The sequence below is a fragment of the Aptenodytes forsteri genome, unplaced genomic scaffold, assembly GCF_000699145.1.
Source record: "Aptenodytes forsteri isolate BGI_AS27 unplaced genomic scaffold, ASM69914v1 Scaffold76, whole genome shotgun sequence".
Classification (NCBI taxonomy): Eukaryota; Metazoa; Chordata; class Aves; order Sphenisciformes; family Spheniscidae; genus Aptenodytes; species Aptenodytes forsteri.
This window is the reverse complement of record NW_008794444.1, coordinates 1,458,889-1,480,049: the sequence shown is the minus strand read 5'-3', so window position 1 is coordinate 1,480,049 and position 21,161 is coordinate 1,458,889. Positions and strand designations below refer to the sequence as shown.

The window sequence follows — 21,161 nt, the reverse complement described above, 5'->3', positions numbered from 1 at the left end:
GGGACAGCTTCAGGCTTGGATTGCACTAAGCCATCTTTTCTGGCTGTTGCGTATCTGTTCCCGCTTCCCTTTATCGTGTGAGTTTGCAGCCTTGTGCTCTTCCTTACGCCTGCTGTGTTCTTGTCTAGCTTTCCACCCCTGTCTTTACACGCTGTATCACAGCCAGGCCTCTTCTGGCCAAAGGAGGCTGGACAGGACTCCCTCGAAGGCCAAAAGTGCAGCTGCTTAGTGTTGCAGCAATGCCTGGTTAACAAGGTAGATCATGCCCTCTGCATCACTCTGCTGCTGATCTGCTCCTAATGAGTTTCCGATCTGTTTATAGGCATCTCTGGCTGTCCAAAGTGAGGAGCTTCTGCAAGTGTGAGTACTGCCAAAAGTTGAATGCAATAAATAAGCGCTTTTCACCTGTTGCTCAGGAAATTTAAAAGATGAAATAAATGCCAAAGGTACAATATCAGTGTGTGAGAAGTGGCCAGTAAAAAAACCACTTTGCTATCTAATAAAACGTGAACATAGAGATTCTGCTCACGCTAATAATCCTCAGCTGCAGTCTTCTGCAGACAGCGCTTGCAGTATGTTGTGCCCACGATGTAAGCAAGCCATGATTGATTTAATTTTAAATGCATGCCAGCTCGGCTCTGTCTGAAGAGTTAAATGTTGGTATTTCAAGCAAAAGTGACAGGCTTTTTTTCTTGGAACTTCAGCTTAGTAGAGAGTGGTTGTTCATATTATAAAATCATCTGTTAGAAATCTTTTCCCAGGGAAAGTCTCAGGGGTAAAAGTGTGATATAACGAGCTGAAGTGCACTAAAGAACTATGTGGAAGCTAATGCCATGCTGGCTTTTACTGTGCTATACAAATTGCCACTGTCATGTGTTTTTGGCTGGCTGAATTATTTTTCTTGTAGGTTAAATGACTTATAAATTGTGGACTAGGTGCTTGAAAAAGAATGCTCTTATCCAGCAGGCAGTGCCTGTTTTGTGGCGTTGTACTAGTGTGGGCTGGCTGACTTATCCTCGTCTAATGCGTTGCCTTTCTGTGGCCTTGATAAATGTGTGCAGATGCTTGTTGTAGGCAAACAACAGCTTTACAATGGGCTTTGCTCTGGCAGCCCGCAGTTCACAAAGCAGTAGGAAGCAAGCGGTACTGCCAAGTCAGTGAGAGCAGCTTTTCAAAGAGCGTGTTGCTGAAAGGGAAGGAAAGTTAGTGTATATGAAAGGGTGTCAGTGCTTCACTTGAAATCTCTTAAATGTCTCCTGACTTATGTATTATTCTTTTTGCTAATTCAGGGTTGCAGGGAAAGAGAAGGAAATCGCCAGTCTCCAAAATGAGCTTGCCTCTCAGAGAAATGCTTTTGAGCAACAGAGGAAAAAGAACAACGTAAGGAAATTCCCCCACCCCACCTCCCAAAAAAACCCCAACCACCCCAAACCTCAAAGAACAACCAAACCTGTGTGCACAGCACTCCTCAATGCCTAAGGCATTCTGCTAAGAAAATGTTTCTGACAGTTGTCTGCCGTATTGTGTCCCCTGGACACTCCTCTCCTCTCCTCTTTTCTTGGGAGTGACTAAGCCTATCTTACTTTACTGCTCCAAGTTTTGTCAGTTCTTTGGCAAGTTGCTGATTTGATGAGAGGGAGGAGGCCTGCTGGGGGACACATCCTGTAGCAAGTTCTCAGACTTGGATTTGAGCCTTGTTAGCCCTGTTCAGAAACACGTCCTTTGCCAAGGGAAGAAGAGGGGGTTTGCGGAGGGAGGGTGGGAGGATGAAGGGGGCCATGCTCTGACCAAGTTATGGTCCTTGTGCGTGGACATGGGAGGAGGCATTACCTTCAGGGCTCTCGGATCTGGCTCTTCCCATTCCTAAGAGTGACTAATCCTGGTCTTCTGAAGGAGGTGAAGGACAGTGAGCCCTCCTTTACAGCAGCCGCTGATGGTGCAGTATGGGTTGTTGGTGGAAGTAAAGATTGTATCTTCTATCACAGAGCTGTGAAGTTACCTCCTTGTAATACATTACCTGTGCAGGGCAAGAGAATGGCATTTTTTAAGTTATATGGAAGAAAGTTGTTAAAATACAAGGTCTTGTAACTCACCTATCTCTTCTTGATAGCCTATAAAGGCTATTGCCTGAATACCATGTGGTAAGCTTTATTGCTTAAAAGTGGGACAATATAAGGGAAGATGCACAAGGAAAATACTGAGAACGTGAGCTTTTGAGCAAGTAGTGTTACTTAAGAGCTGAAATAAAGTAAAGGGAAAGTGGGTGGATAGTCTCAGAAGACAGATGAGCTGGAAAGGTAGAACATATGTGTGCCTGTTTCCTGGGGAATTGCAAGGTCTAATTACCCTTCGTGGTGCAGGCAGAAATCTGGCTACTGCTAAAGGCAGACCGTGCCTCTAGGTCCCAGCTTTCCACATCGCAATTTTATCCAATCTTGGTTTTATGTCCTGTGAAACAGCCCTTAAGATAGCAGGCAAATGGAAGCAGTGAAGTAAAACTAGTGTAGGTACATGCTAGGATTCGGATGCCATTTTGTGTGGTGAATTTAAAAAATAAAATATAGCCTTTCAAAAATAGCCCTTTGCTAAAGCAGATTGTTCTGAGGGTTGGGAAAAAAAAAATTAAGTCCCAAGCACCATAATCTCCTCCCCACAAGGCCCACCATCCTTCCTAGATAAGAGCTGCGAGGCTCTTTTTATAAGAGCTCTCAGCCTCCTAACTGAGCTTGCATGTTGACGTCTTGTGGAGTACACGTTTGATGACCTCGCCAAGAAAGATGCAGGAGTGCAGCATGGCACGGTGGTGTTTCCATGCGGATCTGGGGTGTGCTCGCCACTGGTGAAATCCCAAAATCTCCCAGGAGGGCGCTGGTGAGCAAAGCAGTTTTCTTTGGGCACAGTGGAGAGAGCTGCGTGGGTAAATGCTGTGAACCAAGGCCCTGAGCTTTGTGTTTCTAAGATCAGCCCTGGCGTAGTAGGTTTGGGCTGAGGCGTAAGGATCTACGCAGCTAGATCTGGTTGCAAGATCGGGGCATAAATGTGTACACCTCTATGTATACTCGGGTCCATGCTGGGTTCTGCAACGCGACATGCCTAACACTGTTGTGTAATCTGTGGTTTGGTGTCTGTGTTCCTCACTACTTTTGAAAACTTCCCTCTTTCTTCTTACAAGTGCAGTCAAAGTGTGGGGTCGCTGTAGCGATACGCTCTGCAGTAACACTTGGATCAGTTTTGGACGTGGGGGCAGGTTGGGCAGAAATTGGCATTTTTTTTCCCCCTTTTCATTCAAACTCTTTGAACATCACACTTGTTTTTGCTAGTGTACGTCATCTTACCCGGCAAAATCATCTTGCAGTTACCAGCATTTAAATGCAAATGGTGGAATGTAATGCAAAATATATCTCTGAAGTAAAAGCGGAAACAGTTTGAATATTGGCTGAACTGAAATCATTCTTTCTAAAAATGATTAGGACCTTCGGGAGAAAAACTGGAAAGCAATGGAAGCATTGGCATCAACTGAAAAATTGCTGCAGGACAAAGTGAACAAGACTGCCAAGGTTGTAATGTTAACTGCTAGAAACAATGCGTTAAGCTAGAAGCAGATCTGCAGCTGGTTTTTTAAATGAAATGGAGGCATTTAACTTTTACTGCAATTTAAATATAGTCTGTTCTGAATGATCATTCATATACTCTCACCTCTGCTTCTTCCTGTTGTCTTTTAGGTTTCTTTATTTTTTTTAATCCTTAATTTGTGGGCATGCTGATTTTTTGATTTGTTTGCATAATTGTTAGAGCTGTCGTGAATCGTCTCTTTTCTTTGTGGGGAGCTCTAGAATAAAAACTATGCTGGTGAGCCACCTGCTTTCGTCTACTGGGCTTTTGCTGGCTTGAATAAATTTATTGGACACATGAAGAACTAGGACTAAATTATTACTTAAAAACCTGGGAACTTCTCAGGAAAACAGTGTCACCACAGCTGTGAATTTCCTCCTTGAAAGCATATGAAGCTCGACAGGTCCTGTCGGGGCCAATGTTCAAAATGATACGGGGTGTGACTTGCTCTGAAAGGAGTTTGCATTTGCTATGAGCCTGATTTGGTGTTAACTGTGGCCATGCGCGTTTCAAAAAAAGCATCAAAGTAACTTTAAAAACACAAGTCGGGTAGCTAGAAGCAGAGGAGCTCTGGTTTGGGATTGTGCGTCTGTTTTGGAGATGTCTCCGCTCTTTGCTCGGCCCCGCGTTCAGAGAAGTTGTGTACCTGCTTTTGCTGTGTGCTAACGCTTGCCTGCTTTCTCTTGCAGTCGGAAGACTTCATCAAACAGCCATTTGCCACTTCTCGGTGGTTCCTAAATCGCTGAAAACTAACACACTTAGTACAACTTCACAACCTAATGTCTCCTGTCTGTTTCTGTCTCTGAATCTCACCTACTAATGCCACCGATCTCTTGCAGCAGAGGAACTCGGAGCAGCAAGACGCAGTAACACTGATGTCAAAGAAAAAAAACCAAACCCAAGTATTAGCAAAGGATTTTTGCTGAAAGCTGCTTTCTGCGCAGGAGTTCAGGCTTTCTGCATTTAAACTTGTACGGGAGCCTGAGTGTCGTATGGCGAAATTAAACCAATCTGCGACAAGCACAGCAAGCAAATGTCCTGTGGCTGCTCCGCTTTTAATGTTAAATAAATGGAACGATGGATCTGTGGTGCCCTTGGCTCTGTGTATTTATATTTGCAGAGCAATGACAAAGAAAACCTGGAGATTGTCACACAGCTCTAATAATTATTTCCCATTGCATCCAAGCTTGGGGAGGAGGATGTAAGGGTCTCCCTCTTGAGTACTTCAAAGTAATATTTAGAAGATGCAGTCTTTTGCTTTCTTGGCCTGGTTCAAATGTGCATTAACACAAAGTTTCCTTTTGACTTTAATTCTCTGTTTTTGATGCTGTGATGTTGATTTATGGTGGTTTTTTTTCCCCGCTAAAATTATTTAAAATACGTATGAATTTTTTTAAACATTGTTGATCGACCAAAGTTCTTGTTTTTTGAGATCGCTCAACTTGAGTGGCAGGGTTGGTGTGATCTGTGGATGCGGTTACTCAGCACAGTGTAGTTTGTGTTGTGAACAAGTGAATGATGGTGTAATTTCTGTACGAAGAGGCTAGATTGGAGGAGAACTTAATGAAAATAAAAGCTTAAAAGCACAAACAAATGTGAAGGCCGAATTCTGAAGCAATTCAGTGTCAATTTTTGAAGCAGTTTACTGGCAATTTTAGAGACTATAGAGCCTTTCTCACTTAAATGACTTTCTGGGTTAAGTAAGTTACTCTAGGCGTAGAACAGGCTACTGCCAGGTCTGTGGAGTGTGTTGCCTGATTTCACGTGAGGTCTTCTCTTGGTTTAGGAGAAGCAGCAGTATTTGGAAGCTGCCGAGGTGGAGACGCGTGAACTACTCCAGAAGCTGTTCCCTAAAGTCTCGCTTCCTTCTAACGTGGTAAGAGAAGTGGCTCTTCCTACCCTGCTGCTGGGGGTCAGGGAGCTCTGGTCCTGCTGTGCTGGGCAGTCTGGAGCGCTTCCCCACGGTCCCCTCTGCCCCAGGGCTTTTGCGGTGGGACGTGAGTGTCTTCTGCTGGCAATACCCGTCCTTGCCAGCAGCAAAGAGGCAAAGCTGCAGATAACGCTTCAAGAGAAGTGTTAAAACAAAGAAGTTATCGTTATCTTGTGTGTTTAACTGCCCCAACATCTGTTTCATCTGTGTGTGTTATCTTGTGTCTAACCGAGATAGTAAATCTTCAGGGGCGGATAAGGTCTGCTGTGTGTTTGCTCACTGTCTGGCACGATGGGGATCCATCTTCCCCGGCGGCTGTGCAGATAACAGCCCGCCCCCCTTTCCAGAGGGGCTGCGCTGCCTTGGTGCCAGTTCGTACAATTCAGGAGGGTTTGTTTTGTTCCCAAAGTTCCTTTTGAAAACCACCCATTTCCAATTTCATATTCGTGGCGGCTTTCAGTTGTTTTCAAGGGAAGTGCGCTGGCTTCGTGTGGTTTAGATTGTGTGAATGATGTGAAGTGAGGCTGGAAAACTGGGGTCTGCGTTTCATTTGTAACATCTAGAAGTTTAGAATAGTCATACTTAAAAGTATTCTTAAATGTGCTAAAGTTAGTCTCCTGATGAACTAGAAATAGTCTTTAAACATGCTGTTTCTGTAAGGCTTCAGTCTTCCTAGCGCGGTCCCTAGAATTACGTGGCAAGCGTCTGCTTTTAACTGCTCAGGGATTTTGGAAAAGATGCCCTTAAGTCTTCAAATACTTCTTGTAGAGCCCCAGCGCTTGCCGGGAGATCTCTGTCACCCAGTTGTATTTCGGCACTTCCAAGCCCCCGTGAACTGTGTCTCGCTCGTAACCTCGTGCTCCTGGATTGCTGCCCGCCGACTGTCAGCTCTGCTCGGCTTTGTGTGGTACTAGCTGAACGACTGCTGTCAGCCTGTGTGTTAGCTCCGGGGAATTAGGGGACTGAAACACTGCTCCGTAAGCCTGCAGCTGGGAGGCAGATGTCCTGAAGGTAGATTTATTGAGGTTATTCTCAGCTTTAACAGAATGCTTTTCCCAACAGAGCCATAGTGAATGGATATGTGGGTTTGAAAAGATGGCTAAAGAGTACTTGAGAGAGGCTTCAGGATCTGAAGATGTCAAGGTAGGCACAAACAGTGGACAACTTCCTTGTGTGTGGCATAGTGTATTTTTCCAGTATAAATCTTGTAAATTGTGCTCTGGATTGTGAAGTTCAAACTGGCAAACAGGTGACAAAAATTTTTATAGATAATTTGCATCTTGTAAATCAGAAATGAATTTGCATCTTCGAAAAGCACCTTGTGGAGTTGTGCAAATGTTCATGAAATCCAAAATCCTTGTTCCCTTTTTCAAGTAACTGGGTTTTCTTCAGGCGACACAGAATTACGGCAGTAACTCATATAAAGTTTGTGATTGAGTATTGAGAGTTGTAGGTGAACATGGCACTTGCTGTTGTCTTCGCATGGGTTGGAAAGAAAGGCCTGCCAATGTGAATGATGCTAGCTTGCTTCTTGAAATAAGATAAATAACAGAACTCAAATCCATCAGCTGAGATGTGACTCTTCTGGTCCCTTTTCTTTGCCAGGTGATGGAGCAGAAGTTGAAGGAGGCCGAGGAAATGCACGTACTGCTGCAACTGGAGTGCGAGAAATACAAATCGGTTCTGGCAGAGACGGTAAGCAGGATGCCTGGTCGCCTGTGCCTTGTGTTGTTGCAAGCTGCCTTTCTTCAGCTGTAAGCTTTCAAACCCCGCTCTCTTCTTAGGAGGGGATTTTGCAAAGGCTACAGAGGAGTGTGGAAGAGGAAGAAAGCAAATGGAAGATAAAAGTTGAAGAATCACAGAAGGAACTTAAACAGGTATTTCTGAAGATCTGGTTTTTGCAGCAGCCAGGCAGCTTCTGCTTGAAGTCGCAGAGGGTGTTCAAGCGCTGTGAAGGCAGGTGTAGAACAGCCCTGGCTGCCTGGTTTGTGTGCGTGACCAGTGGATGACAAAGGTGAAGTCTGCAACCAGTATAATAGGAATGATCCCTCCTTATAACAGTAGGATTTTTGGTGCTCTGATACTTAGTTTCATGCTAAGAGTGACTTTCACTTTTTGAGGAAAATCTTTCCATTTAAAAAACTGAAGTGGAGGAATTGTTGGTGTCTTTAGATTTGCGTGGCTATTCCCGTTGCCATCTTTAGAGTAGCAAGAACAAACGAACAGCACGGGTATAAGGTCTTTGACCATTATGGCAAGTCTGTGTGTCAGTCCTTTGCGGGTAATGCAGGAGGCAGCCAAATAGCACGTAGTAATATTAATGCTGATGGGATAGGAAGCCAAAGATTCAGGAATGTACACGTGTCCCATTAATGTGCCCAGGAGCATATATTTTTCTGATCCTGGCAACTCGGACTGTATTTCTGTTAAGCATCTGTTTTTCTCAAAGTCCATTTGTGAACAGATACTTAAATTTCAGCACAAAAAGTCTGTATCATATAATAATAATTTTTTGGAAGCTGTTAAAATAGTGCTTAATCCATTATGGTCAACTAATTACACTTGAAATTGCCTGCAAAGCTTTCCTTTTTAGGAAGGCTCTGTTGCTAGCAAGAGTGGTAAGAACAAAGCCTTTTATGTTTTTTTTTTCCCTAATCTAGAGTTAAAGTAGGTCAAACTGGTTTTTTTTGAAAGAAATTATTTCTAAAGTACTTCTGCTTAGTAAATTTGAGCGCTGGAGTATGAGCCTGGAGCACACAGATAGTTGATTTATAAACATCTTGTTTGAGGGGCTTGTAAAAGGCTGTCAGATCTTGAACTATAGATGTGCTACCATCTGCTGCACTTATGCAGCCTTTAAGGCTAAATATGCTGGGTTTGGCTACATATAATACATGGATGGAGACAGTCTTCCCTGTCTAGGAAAGACATATTTCCCTTGCCATGGCTAATGGACAACTGGCTTAGTCCTTATTTTCCAAATCTTTCAGGCATGTAGGCTCTAACTATCAGAGAACTTATATTGGGAGAAGGTGGGAAAGGTGTTATAATGGAGACTCAGTATATTGAATTATTTGAGTGAACATCTTATTTTATTCAGTCGCTGTGATTTCATCCTTAATATTTTTAAATCGTAGAAGCAAGCTTGTGTCTGTATGGAGAGTTTGTCTTAGACCACCCCAACTAAACGATACATTTATCTTTCTCGAAAACCGCAGATGCGTTCTTCGGTCGTTTCTTTGGAGCACGAGGTAGAGAGGTTAAAGGAAGAAATCAAAGAAGTTGAAACTGTACGTGCAGGTGTTTTTTCTTTGAAGCTTTCTGTTACTTAAAACGTGATTTAGGCTCATGCTGTAAGTCTGAACTTCTAGGACTTCTCTCCTGCAAGTGGTGCAGCCTGTGCTGCAGTTCAAACTGAATCTTTTGGCCGGTGTTTTTAAGAAGGAGAGAAGCTGGGTTCTGGAAGTTGTCCTGGTTTTTATTTCTGTACTCACCCACTGGGGCTCTTCGCTTGTGAGACTGAGCAGTTTACTGCTTGATGATGATCTTGGGCTTAATTCTTTTTCCTGTTATTTTTTTGAAATATAACAGTTTAAATCTGTGCTGTGTGATCACTGGATTTGAAATGCTCTCTAAATGTCATGGAGTATTTGATAGAAATTTATAGCTAATAATAAACCAGGAAAATGATACTGCAAGAAAACACTGAAAACATCTGTTTTAACTCTGTTTTTCTGTTTCTAGCTCAAAAAAGAGAGAGAACATTTGGAAAGTGAACTAGAAAAGGCAGAAATAGAACGATCTACTTATGTTTCAGAAGTCAGAGAGGTAAACATTATTGACCAAACTGTTCTTTTTCTTTTGTTTGGTTACCAGTTGGCTGGCAAACTAATCTAATGCTTAGCCCCCGTGGCTGAGGAGTTTATATACTTGTGACCTTAGGGTAGAGCGACACACTAATAACTGAGCAGAAGAAAAGTGGGCATCCTAAGGAGACAAATCCTAAAACTCTAAACTTCATTTCAGCTCAAAGATCTGTTGACTGAATTGCAGAAAAAACTTGATGATTCATATTCTGAAGCAGTAAGACAGAATGAAGAGTTAAATTTGGTAAGAAGCTCGTTCTCCGCTGGGCACAAACTAGGCTCCCAGCGTACTTATGAAGCGGAGGCTTATTTCAAATCCTGTCTGTTCTGCTAACCTCTTCAGCTTGATATTTTTATCCATTGCAATCATTTATGTAGTCTGACTTTTACAATTTGTCTCTTTCTCCGCTCCTAACAATAGCATGTCTGGTTCTTAATACTTTTTCCAAAGTCTGTAAGACTTTCATTCCTGAAACTTCTTGAGAATCAATGTTTTACAGTATAGACATCCGCAACAGCAAATATAATGTCCTTGGAGCAACAAAAGTTGTGTTCTCATCGGTTTAATTTGAGGATTATTCTCTGGTTGTTTTTTTCCAAAGCTTTTGAGGATGCAGCTGTGGTATCTGTGCTCTGACTGTGCGGAGTCTTTTCCATCCTCCTCTGTATGTACAGAAATTGGCCAAAACGAATGTTAGATGAATTCAGGGTATCCAGCCATTCAGCAGCTGGCATCCTGATGTGGCTGAATAGCTGTTCTGGCTTGATGCATGCGCTGTGTTACCGCGTGTTTGGCTAGCAATGCTATCCAGCCCATAACACTCCTATACCAGGTTTTCTCAAGAAGGAGTTGGATTAACTGAGGCCAGACCTATAGACCCAAAGATGCATGGTTTTCCAGTTTGAGTCCTTTCACTTCTCACTCATTTCAGTGATGTGTTTTTAAGGCTGCAGGAGCAGGCAGATCCTTCCTCCGCTTGTGTTTGAATAGTGCTTTCTTGCTCTTGAGCCAGAATCCGGGGAAGGTTGTCCCTGTCACCACGTCTAGGTTTTAGAGTAGTTGATGGGACAACCTGTCACTGCAGGCTGAGCTGCTCATCTCACCAGGGTACTGCCACTAATGTAACTGGATTAAAATAGTTGATTTAAAAAACCCAAACCCACAATAACAATCTGCTGAAGTTTAATAGTATGCTTGGCAAGTCTAGGACAGCATCGATTAGCATCCTGCCTCAGCAACCAAAGCCTCTTGTTTTGAAAGCAAGGGAAATGGGAATTGAATGCATATTTTACAGTTAATCAGTAAATGCCAACTTCTTGAATGTAAGAGGCAACAATCTATTATGTCTGTAACAACAAAAGCTTAAAAAGCTGAGCTCCCTGCTAGGGCAGCTTGACTCTGCAATCTGATGATGCTGTGCTGGTAGGAGCGTGAGGAGGTGGTAAACAACTACCTTCATGCAAATGGCTCAGGAATGCTGTCCAGTGTATATGAGTTTTTTGCAGTAGGCAGGAGGCTGAGGAATGTACATGATGGGATTTCAAAATGCGTTTCCCACTAATTTATAAGGTGAGCAAGGAGAGAAGCTGAAACTGCAGAGGAGCTCAACAGTGCTTCCCCAGAATGTAGAAAACCAGCATCCACCAGTCCAGGTGCTCCAAAGGGGGGAAACCTTCCAAGGGTGTGAGAAATATAACGCGTAGGTTTGGAATCGGTGAGAATTCAGGGCTCTGAGTAGCCTATTGTTCACTTCTTTAATCCCCTGCTGGCTCCCGAGAAGATTGACGGCAGGAGTAGTGAACGCTAGCACAGTGCACTTCAGAGGCACAAATCCAACAAAATTGGCACTCGAGCTTCTTGTTAGCACTCCTCTTTGAGGCTCAAGCCTTGAGTGCTGTGGCTGGTTCTGTATGCTGTGTTGAAGAGCAATTGAAATATTCTTTAAAAAATGTTTATATCCTTTGGAAGGCTGTAGTTTAAGGGCAGCCAGTACACTGTATTCATCCCTCTTGACTGAAATAATTTCACTTTTTTTGGATTGAATCTAAACACAATCGACAACTTAATATACCCCTGTCAGTGATTCATGCCTTAATGTGACATTAACAGACTGGTTAAGTCAACATAGTTGTAGTAAGTGGTGCTTTATTAAGATGACAAGTAGAGCTTTTTAGTTTACTTCAGCAGTAAAGTGACTGTTTACCCTGAATTAGGAAGATGACAGTCTACATTTTTGCATATTTGCTGTGAATTAAGCTGAAGTCTGGGCTGACTGGTGATAAGAGTGCTGGAGAGGCTTATGTACTTTCAGTATTGCTAATATTCCTACTGGCAATACAGTTTAAAAGTCGAAACCACTTGTAATCAAGCTGATGCCAACCATGTCTTTTCTTCTGTAGTTTCCATTCTTTACATTTATCTTTACAGATGGAGTCTCTCTTCCTTGACTGTCTTTGTAAACCTCATCGTACATGTTGACTAATCCAGTGTGTGCAATAATTGTTAATAATCTTACTCCCTCTGCAGTCAGTCTGCACTGGGTTAATCTATGGGGCAGACGGATAAAATCTGCGTGTGTGAGGGAAACTGATTTTCTTTGTCACTATTTTGCAGCTGAAGACGCAGCTAAATGAAACACTATCAAAACTCAAAGTTGATCAAAACGAGAGACAGAAGGTAGCTGGTGACTTGCCCAAGGTAAACAGAGACCTTTAACAGTTGCAGATCTAAATGTTATTGAAACCCTCAAGATCTGTAGTTTTGCAGTGCTGGAAAACGTGGTGATTTGAGTGGCTTGAGCAGACTGCCTGCCTGGTGGGGTGTCTTACTCCACTCGCTGGTTCCTCAGGCGACTGGGACTGTGGGTGTAAGAGGTCATGCAAGATACCTGCATGTCTGTTGAAATGATAAAAATGCACCTAGCAGCTCTGTTTAATTATCCTTCTTGAAAGAGTCTCATGTTCATGATGATTTTATGCCAATGGGAACAAGTGGTGATTTGACAAATAATTCTTTATTTAAAGAAACCCAGCCTAACAAAAAGCCCATCCCACAGCCCTACACCCCCACCACAGCCTGAAGCTTTTAAATCCAGTCTCAAATGGTAGTGGTTACAAGTTGGTTTACAAGCCACCTTGCCCGTTCTCGTGTGGTTACAAATCAGCTGTAACCCAGCAGACCGCAAATCTTTGAAGTTAGCTCTACGCAAGCTCGATGAGACAAGCGGGTGGGTTACTGCTGCTCTTCCTCAATGGCTGCTCTTGCAAGATGGATTGGAGTGGGAAATCTTTAGGCATGAGAGGTCTCAGCGCTGTCTGTCACCCCAGAAACAAACCTCTCGTGGGAGAATTGATAAATGGAGATGAGAATAGCCTGCAGAGTGGCTGAGCTCTGGCTCCAGACTGTGTAACACCTTGTTCCTTCTGTGGTGCTGCTTTCTCAGCCATGAGCGTAACATGAGACTGGGAAGTAATACATAAGTCTTAAAGGTTGCTAGTGCTTTGGGCTCAACAGCAGCTGTATCTTCTACAGCTCTCCTGTCTCTTGGGTTACCCTAAGGCCTGTCAGTGGTGGACCAGTGGGCTGGTTGACAGGGTCAGCTGTGGTCTTGGTGCCCTGGCAATGTGCCTGCTCGTGGAAGCTGGGCTCTTGTCACAGGGGACAGCCTGAAGTAGGTTTAGTGAAACATTAAGCACCTTTGTGCCATCTCACAAATATCTGGGGGTGAGAGGAGGGCACGAAGCAAAGTATGGAGGATGGACAGTGAGCCTGTCCTTAAGGAACGTGAGAATAACTGCACAGGGGTTGGAAGAGGGATAGCACTTGGCTTGTGATGGGGAGGCAGAGGAAGGAGGCAAAGCAAGGGCCAGACTGGCAAGCTGGGAGGGGATCTATCCCGCAGCTCTTAGAGATGATTCCACAAGGCTGGACTGTGTCCATCAGAAGCAAAGGCTGTACCAGAAGTGGAGCTAGGTAGCTCAGCAGGGAAAGGTGACAGAAAGAGGGGAGGGAAGATGCCCAGTAAGGAAGTCGGGCTGCGTCCTTGCAGGGCTGGAGTGGGGAGAGCTGTTGGTGAGGCAGGTCTTGTCCTGGGACCAGGGACAGATGATCACAAAAGCACTGCTAGGAGGTGAGAAGACAAAGGAGGCCTGCTGCAATAAGGTGTTTAAAACATTTTGCTCGGCACAATTATATTGGATGTTGGCATACGAAGTGAGCTGTGCCGATGTCCCCTGGTTTGTGGTGTACGTTCTATATAAATGCAGATCTATGATTCGGCTTTTGGAGGACCTGCCTGTGCTGTTACTCTTACACAAAAAATTTGCTGCACCATTTTTACCTGATAACTTGACATGAGACTATTTAAAGCTTCCCTGTCAAATTGCTTTCAAAAGCAGGCAGGCTGACATGCAACATGCTGATTGCAAGGAGACACGTCAATCTTGGGAAATGTGTTGGTCCCCTGAGCGAATCTGGCATAAAATAGATTTCCTCCTGAACAGTGGCTTCCTGTGTCTCTAGTGCTCTTGGAGAGATGGGGGTTTGCTTCTCAGCCTCTGCTAATTGTTGTGCCTCCCCTGTTCTTGTTTTTCTCCCCTACAGGCCCAGGAGTCTTTGGCATCTCTTGAGAGAGAAATTGGAAAAGTTGTTGGGGATGCCGATGTTATTGAAAACAGCGATGTTTGCACAGAGTCGGTGAGTGTTTCTTTTCAGCCCATGCTCAGGGGCAATGCGAATCTCATGCTAAATGTGAACTTTGGGAGGTGAGGTCCAGCAAAGCAACAGGACGTGTTCTGCTGATGGTAAATTAAGGCTTGGTGAAACTTCCTGTCCTACAGCTTGTCAGGGTGGTGTCCTGGAGCTGTATCCCAAGGATGCTGACATCTTTCTAAGCGTTGGGAGTTCTGCTGTCAGCTGGACCGTGACCTCTTTCCCATAGCTCAAATTTGTAGGGAGGAAGGGGAGAGATTCTGGACATGAGATTTGGGCTTTCAAACGGCTGTTGGTTTAGTTTGGGCAAAAGTGGGAAGAGTCTGGGGAAGATCCCTAGACTTGTCCTTTCAAGAAGGGAGGCTAAAAATAAATCTGCTGATTACTAAATGAGCTTAAAATATTAACTGTTGGGTCGACACTTGCTGACATCTGTAATGCCAAAGAAAGAAGGCAGTCTTGCATGCCCTGTAACACCAAGGCAGACAATGTCTCTTACCAGAACATTGACCCTTCTGGTCCTCTGCAAGAGCCTGTGCTTAGCCCCTGGTAGGTGCCCAAATTCAACTTCAGCTGGTCCTGTCTCCTGAAAATCTGTGCTGACCTAGAAGTGGTCCAGCAGCAAAATCTTACTAGCCTGAGCTTCAGTAAGCAACAGACTTGAGCGCTGCCTTGTGCTGTGGGTGGGCAGCTCTCCAGATTGATGGTGTTTTTATATCCTCCAGTAACGGCATTGCAGTTGCAGGGTCTGGAATTGGGTGGAGCCTGTCTGTCTGGCCTGTTTTCACGCTTGCAGGTGACTTGCCTGAGCCTGTGGGTTACTGTTAGCACGGTTGATTGCTGAACTGCTTGTGTAGCTGGTACTCCGAGTGCTGGCCCTAAAAAGACACCACCTGCACAAGTGGTTGAGTCGTGGCTTTGTAAGTGGGCTTCTCCATCTCTGGAAACCAGAGCTTTCACACCAGCTTCAAAATAGCTTCAGAACAGCTTTCCAGAAGGCAGTTGGGAAGGGGAAGGCTAAAGCAGATGCCTTCTCGGCACGTTTTACACAGCTCAGTGGTGTCAATGGAACTCATTACCCGTTTTCTACTGCTGGGTAGAGTGGAAGGAAATACTGTCGTCTGAGGGGGAGAGGAGCACTTGCTGGTAGGACAAATAATTTATATCGACTCCTTTTAGCTGCTGAAAATAAGTAACTTCATCAGCTGCGAGAGGAAGCTAGGAGTCCTCTAAGGAGTACTGTAGAAAAGCCTTTGCTTTTTGTAGTCATTATTAGAAATGAAGTGGCTTTTCCAGAGTGATCAGTCGTGGATGCTGATCGACCCTTGTGTTGTGGGCTCGCCATGTCTGAGCCAGAGAATCAGCTGGGCCTGTGAGACCACGGATGTCCCAACCCTGTGAGCTGGTTTCCTGGGAGGGATGGTAGGTCTGCCAAGCCCTCTCCTGTGTTGCCGGCGGGAGGCCAGCCGGTGACGGTGACAATCGGGTGCTCTGTGTCCCTGTCTGTGGCAGGCTGGAGAAGAAAAGCCCTCCTCAAACCAATGTCAAACTGCTTGCCCTCTGCTGTGCCTTTTTGGCTTATCCAAGTGATGGATGATGGCACATCAGAACAGCGATGCCATCAGCTGTGGCATTTTGTGGCTGGTGACACTGGTGAGCCCTCTCCTGAGCTGGGTGTCATTAGATGTGCCCTGCTATGGCCTGAGTATGCTCGTTTGATTTAATTGCTTTACCCTTAACTTGTGTAACCCTTCTGGCTCGTGTATTGCTCCGCTGTAACTACGTGGGCGCGTCGTGGAACCCTAACCAGGTTTCCTCCAGAACATCCATCACTTTATTCTGAAGAGGAGCATGGGAAAACAGTCCTAATAAACCTGTAATTAAGCCTTCATTAGTAAAAATACGTTAATTGTCTAAGCAGCGCTCTTGACAGGTAGCCTTGGCAGAGGGCTGGAATTATCTTCCCCAAGCCCTTTTTGCTGCTTTTTTTTTTGAGGGGGGAAAAAAAAAGCTGTTTCACCAGAAGCCTAAGAACCCAGCTTAAAATAGCTCTCAGATTAAAAACGAAAGTCTTCCAGCCACTTCCACCTAGCAACAGTGTCTCTTTTTTTAAGAAGGACCTGAAAACACATGCTTGAAAATGAGCATATTTGTTCCTTCTGGGTACTGGAACCAACCCACAAAATTGAGAAATGATGCTTGTGTAAAGCCTCAAGCACATTCTATGTGTTTTCTTTAGACTCCTTTTCTTTCTATTTAAAAACAGACCATTTGGTTTTTCTAATCCGCTTCCTTGTCACTTATGGGACTAGATGATGACTAAAGGGTGCCTTTTAGTATGCTTTAAGGAAGTCATTTATATTCAGCAGCTTGCTTAGGCAGTAAACTTATTTTGAGGCTTATATGAAATCTAATGTGCTTTTCCCCCCAGATCTCAGTGTAAAACACTCTATCATTGAAAACTGGAAACGCCGTACATGTAAAGCATGGTGGAGGGGAATCTGTCAGTTCAGCGCCTGTCTTGGCTACCGGGTCTGCGATCGCAGGGGGTTCCCCACTACCATCCTCTTCCTCTCTTCATCCCCATATCCCAAAGACACGCTTTCCCCCCCGAGTCATGGAGAGCATGGGGCTGCGGCACAGCAACGGCTGCATAAGGCAGCTGCATAAGGCAGTCTTGCACTCCTGGGTTAGCAGAAGCTGTAGCGTGACTGTGTTGAGCCCAAATCCATCGGGAGCTGGTCAGGATTGGCCCCAGGAGGGTTGGGGATGTGTCTATAATTCATGAGTAAACACTGCCTGAGATTAGCGAAGCCACAAAACAGAAGGGAGAGGAAGTAAATAAGGGAGAGAAGAGCTCTGCCCAGAGATGAGAGCTGGGAGTGAATTGAAAGGCTCCTTCATTGCTTCTGCTCGTGATGGTTTCTACGCTAATGCACATGCACCCTCATACCCAGCGCTGTCGGTCAGTGCTGCGATTCATTCATTCACCGAGATGCTAATTGCATTTGCCTTTCCACTTTCATTAATCCGTATGAGATTGTCAAGACTGAGAATTCGCTTAGCAGACCTGATTTTCTACCTTAATAAGGGTAAAATAGGTTAAGGCTACCCTAATACAGATTCCCAATGATTCTTTAGAGTAGAAAAACGTTTACCAGTTGCGCTTAAGTAAGAGCTTTGCAATATATTGTTCTCTTGCCTGAGCCCAGAGTAGCTTCTGTAATGGTGCAGGTGGTTAAGTTTGATTTAACGCCTGCTCTGCATTACAGCAAGTCTAGTGGCATTTCCAGCCAAATGGGAGCTGGGAAAGTGGCCCTCTCTGAACTCACTCTAATTTCCCTGAAACTCTAGGGAGAGATTTGCTGCAGCATTATGCATCAGTCTCATTCTGTTAGTAAAACCGCTTTCAGTTGGAGCGGGGTTGGCTGATGCTGAGCGCTTGCGAACACCTCTGCGCTCATGTTGAGAATTGGGTACTTCTGTATCTCTGACACCAAGGCAGAGTTGCTTATTTTTAGCTGCTAAATTGCAAGGGAAAGCTCTCCTACAGGTTATCTGCACGTCCATATTATGAGCTGAATAAGGAGTAGTAATATGTGTTTTAGATGTGGAGTTCTTTGTACGTCTCTGGAGGAGCTAATCAATAAAGGTGGTAAAACAGGGATCATATCGCCGTTAACTCAGCAAGACTGACTCTGGGGAGGAGGGCAGGCAAGAGAGGAAGAGTCCATTTCGAGTTGTGACACTTCCTTATTAATAAACTGTTGAACTCCTTAAAAAAAAAAAAGCACTTATTTTTGTTTTTTTAAAAAAAAAGCAAGCTCAGCATTTTCATTTCAGAGCAAGAAACCAGTTTTCTAGCTCTTGGTAGCTTTCTTTTTTCCATTATTCCGTGTTGCCTGGTGCTTAGACTGCTTTGTGAAGCCCTTATCCAAGTCCAGGTGTCACTGGCAAGCAGGAATTTCACAGGGGCTCAGAGCAGAGGGTGAACCTGTGGGATGGGTGGTGGGCAGCAGCCCATGTCCCGAGCCTGAACGGGAGCGCCGGTGCTGTGGCGTGGGTGGGGAAAGGTGTGTATCTCCAGCCAGCTGTTTCAAATGGTTTCACAGCTGGAACTGCCTTGTGCTTGGGTATTACATATTGCTGAGGACACCATTCCACAGATCCTCATACAGACCAAGTCCTTGGTGGTCCAGCAGCCTCGTTATTACAGCTGCAGGCATCAGAAGTCATCCCTCCTGCTGGGCACACCGTCACTGTGCTTAGCAGCCTGTGTAATAAAGCACGTGCTCTCATCTGCGTGGGGTTTTCAGCCAGGCTTGTGGGGACATGGGGTAACCACAGCTGATCCAGCTTCAGAAGTTGTTACAAGCACAATTCCTGGAAGCAGCGAGTAAAGTGGAGTCCCGGGCAGGGAGGGTGGGGGCCAGAGGCCAGCGATGCTCTCGCTGGCGTTTGGCGTGTGCAGGTAATTCCCTGGAACAGGAAACGGCTTCTTGGCTTTGAACCATGTTCTCTTTAAATGTGCCCGTAACCCTCTGACTTAGAAGAGTTGTTCCCATCTGCGCAAGGAGTTGTAATTTTATACGGAGGATCTAATTCTAGGCTTTCTTGGTAATTAGATTGTAAATGAGTTTTTAATGATCTTTTTTTTTTTTCCTTCTTCCAGGAATTGACTGATAAAAGACTAAATGTGGTGGTGAATCTTAACCAGGATGTAGGTCATCTCAAGAAGCTGCTCGTGTCAGTAAGCCAAATGCTGTCAAAGGGACGAGAACACTACCAGCTAGTAGGTAGGTGCGGCTGGTGGCCGTCGAGTTGAACGGCGGGGCTGTCGGGAAGCACACTGGTCTGTGATGCTGGGACCTTGTTCAGATTTAACAAGTCGGGTGTCAAAATCTGAAACTGTCTACGCGCAATTCATCAAAAGCTTCTAGTAGGCACCAGACTTGTCCCTCTCTGGATCCATACTTCAGTTAGTTGGGGCTAATCTCACGTCTCCATGTGCCTCTCTGCGTATGCAACTTTGTCCTTCCCTTCCACTACTTGCCACTTCACGCAGCAGCTTTGTTCTCCTGCTGCCTGTGCTTTGTTTCCTTCGTCCCAGCTACATGAGCAAAGTGTCTACACTTCCCTGCTCCGATTGCTTTGGGATGGAGGATATAAAGCAACCCGCTGGGCTTTCACTGAGTTAACAGTGATGGCTTGCTGTGGTCACGGGGATATGAGTATCTGAAGCATCAGTCTGGCACAAACTCTTCATCCAATTATAGACAGGCAAACAAAGCTTTTACTTTAATATACAGCCAACTTGGAAACCTGGGCCTTTGTGGTTGACTGCATCATGCTGATAAACTTCTTAAGCGACCCAAAGTTAGCTAACGGTCGGATAAACTCGAGACACTGAACTTTCTCGGGAAGCTGATGCAGCTTGTGAGCCTCTACTTAGATATGCTGTGAGCCGGGTCTGAAGGTGGGTTGTGAACTGTTCGGTTTGAGAGGCAGCAAAGCCTTGGCACTGAACGAGCCGCTACAAGAAGCGTCAGAACTCCCTCCCAGGGAGGATGGGGACTTGGGTTTTTTTTCTGATTTAGGTATTTTTTCTGCTCCTGCCACTGTAATACAGCGTGGGCAGCAGAGCTGGTCTTAAGGGCTGGTAAGAGGGTGTTCACGGCGGGGCGAGCCCAGTCTCGTAGGACGGGCTTGGTGCACGTGGGAGGAAGGTGCTACCTGCGCCTTGGCCTGTGCTCTGGGAGGCTGCTCTTGCTCAGCCTCCACCACCCCGGCTTGTTCCTCTGGGCTTCACCGTGGGCCGACGCTAACGAAGCGGCTGGCGTGAGCCGCTGAAGCGCTGGCAAGGCGCAGATTTGCTTGAGCACTGCCCTTCGGAAACTGCTTGGCTGACGTGGCATTTTGTGTTTCTCTTGCAGAATGAAGTCACGGGGGAATCGTTAATTTGAGGATAGCAGAAGGCATTGTATTATATTTTGCCAAATTAAAGCCTTATTTATGTTTTCACCCTTTCTACTTCGTCAGAAACACTGAACAGAGTTTTGTCTTTTCTAATCCTTGCTAGACTACTGATTTAAAGAAAAAACCCAACTCTGTAGACACCTCCAGAGTTTAGTTTTATAATAAAAACAAACCTGTTTGGATAATTAGACCTTTACATTCCTGGAGAGACAGTAAACACATAATCTTTTATCTTATTTTGCTCAATAAAACTTGTTCAGAAAACTCCAACGTGGTAAAGTCACCAATGGGATATAACATTTTAATACCGATGTTGTACACTGTTTTACTTAATTACGTTTTTGGGATTAGCTGCCTCTGACTTCAACCTCAAGTAAACACTCCTTTTTTTTTTTTTTTTTCGGTTGCTAATGTAATCAGTTTTTGTAATGGTGTCAGCAAATAAAGGGATGCTATTATTCAAGGTGTTCCCGCTCTCTTCTTTTAACTGAATGTGGATGAGTCAGGTGAGATTTCCACCTCTCCCCTCCCTGAAACAAGCATCAGGCCGCACTCGGTGTACTTACTTTTGGGCGGAGGAGGAGGCACGAGCTTGAGAAGAGGCAAACTGGGGTGCTTGCAAACTTCAGAGCAAGTCTTCCTTTTAAAGAAAAGGTACTAAGGTTTGAAAAAATACAAGAAATCCCCAGCAAAACCATCATGCGAGCTGCGGTTCCATGTCTTGTATCGGCTTTGGGGAAAAAAATCGGGGAGTGCAAGGGGGAGGAGCAGTTAGAAACGTTGGATTGCATGGCGAAGCCAGCTTTTGTGGGAGGGTCGGACAAGCCTGCCCGGCCGCCAGCGCTGCGCAGAGTATCTCCGTTTGCCCCGGACCTGCCTCCTGAATTGGGAGCCTGTGGTGGAAGGAGTTTTGGGGGGTGGGGTTTGGGTGCTCTGTCACTGGGTGCTTCGTTGGGAACAAATCTGGGGAGGGTCTTTGGGACAGGGATTCTCCTGGGGGGCGTGGGGAGATCAGGCGGCCCTCCTCTGCTTTGGGTTTTTAAGTGTGTCTTGGAAGAACCCTTCA

At 45.1% G+C, this 21,161-nt stretch overlaps 1 protein-coding gene across 1 annotated transcript in view; it reads left to right on the top strand.

Moving 5' to 3' along the window:
* The window catches only part of KTN1 (kinectin 1), a 60,594-nt gene extending 40,032 nt beyond the window's left edge, over positions 1-20,562 (top strand). The window contains exons 31-44 of the mRNA XM_009289830.2: positions 323-360; positions 1,290-1,380; positions 3,471-3,557; positions 5,399-5,488; positions 6,605-6,685; positions 7,148-7,237; positions 7,327-7,419; positions 8,761-8,832; positions 9,287-9,370; positions 9,569-9,652; positions 12,023-12,106; positions 14,012-14,104; positions 18,792-18,915; positions 20,053-20,562. Coding sequence (XP_009288105.1) covers positions 323-360; positions 1,290-1,380; positions 3,471-3,557; positions 5,399-5,488; positions 6,605-6,685; positions 7,148-7,237; positions 7,327-7,419; positions 8,761-8,832; positions 9,287-9,370; positions 9,569-9,652; positions 12,023-12,106; positions 14,012-14,104; positions 18,792-18,915; positions 20,053-20,057 — 1,116 coding nt within the window. The 3' untranslated portion in view covers positions 20,058-20,562. The remainder of the gene's footprint in view (positions 1-322; positions 361-1,289; positions 1,381-3,470; positions 3,558-5,398; positions 5,489-6,604; positions 6,686-7,147; positions 7,238-7,326; positions 7,420-8,760; positions 8,833-9,286; positions 9,371-9,568; positions 9,653-12,022; positions 12,107-14,011; positions 14,105-18,791; positions 18,916-20,052) is intronic.
* Positions 20,563-21,161: the final 599 nt, after the last annotated feature.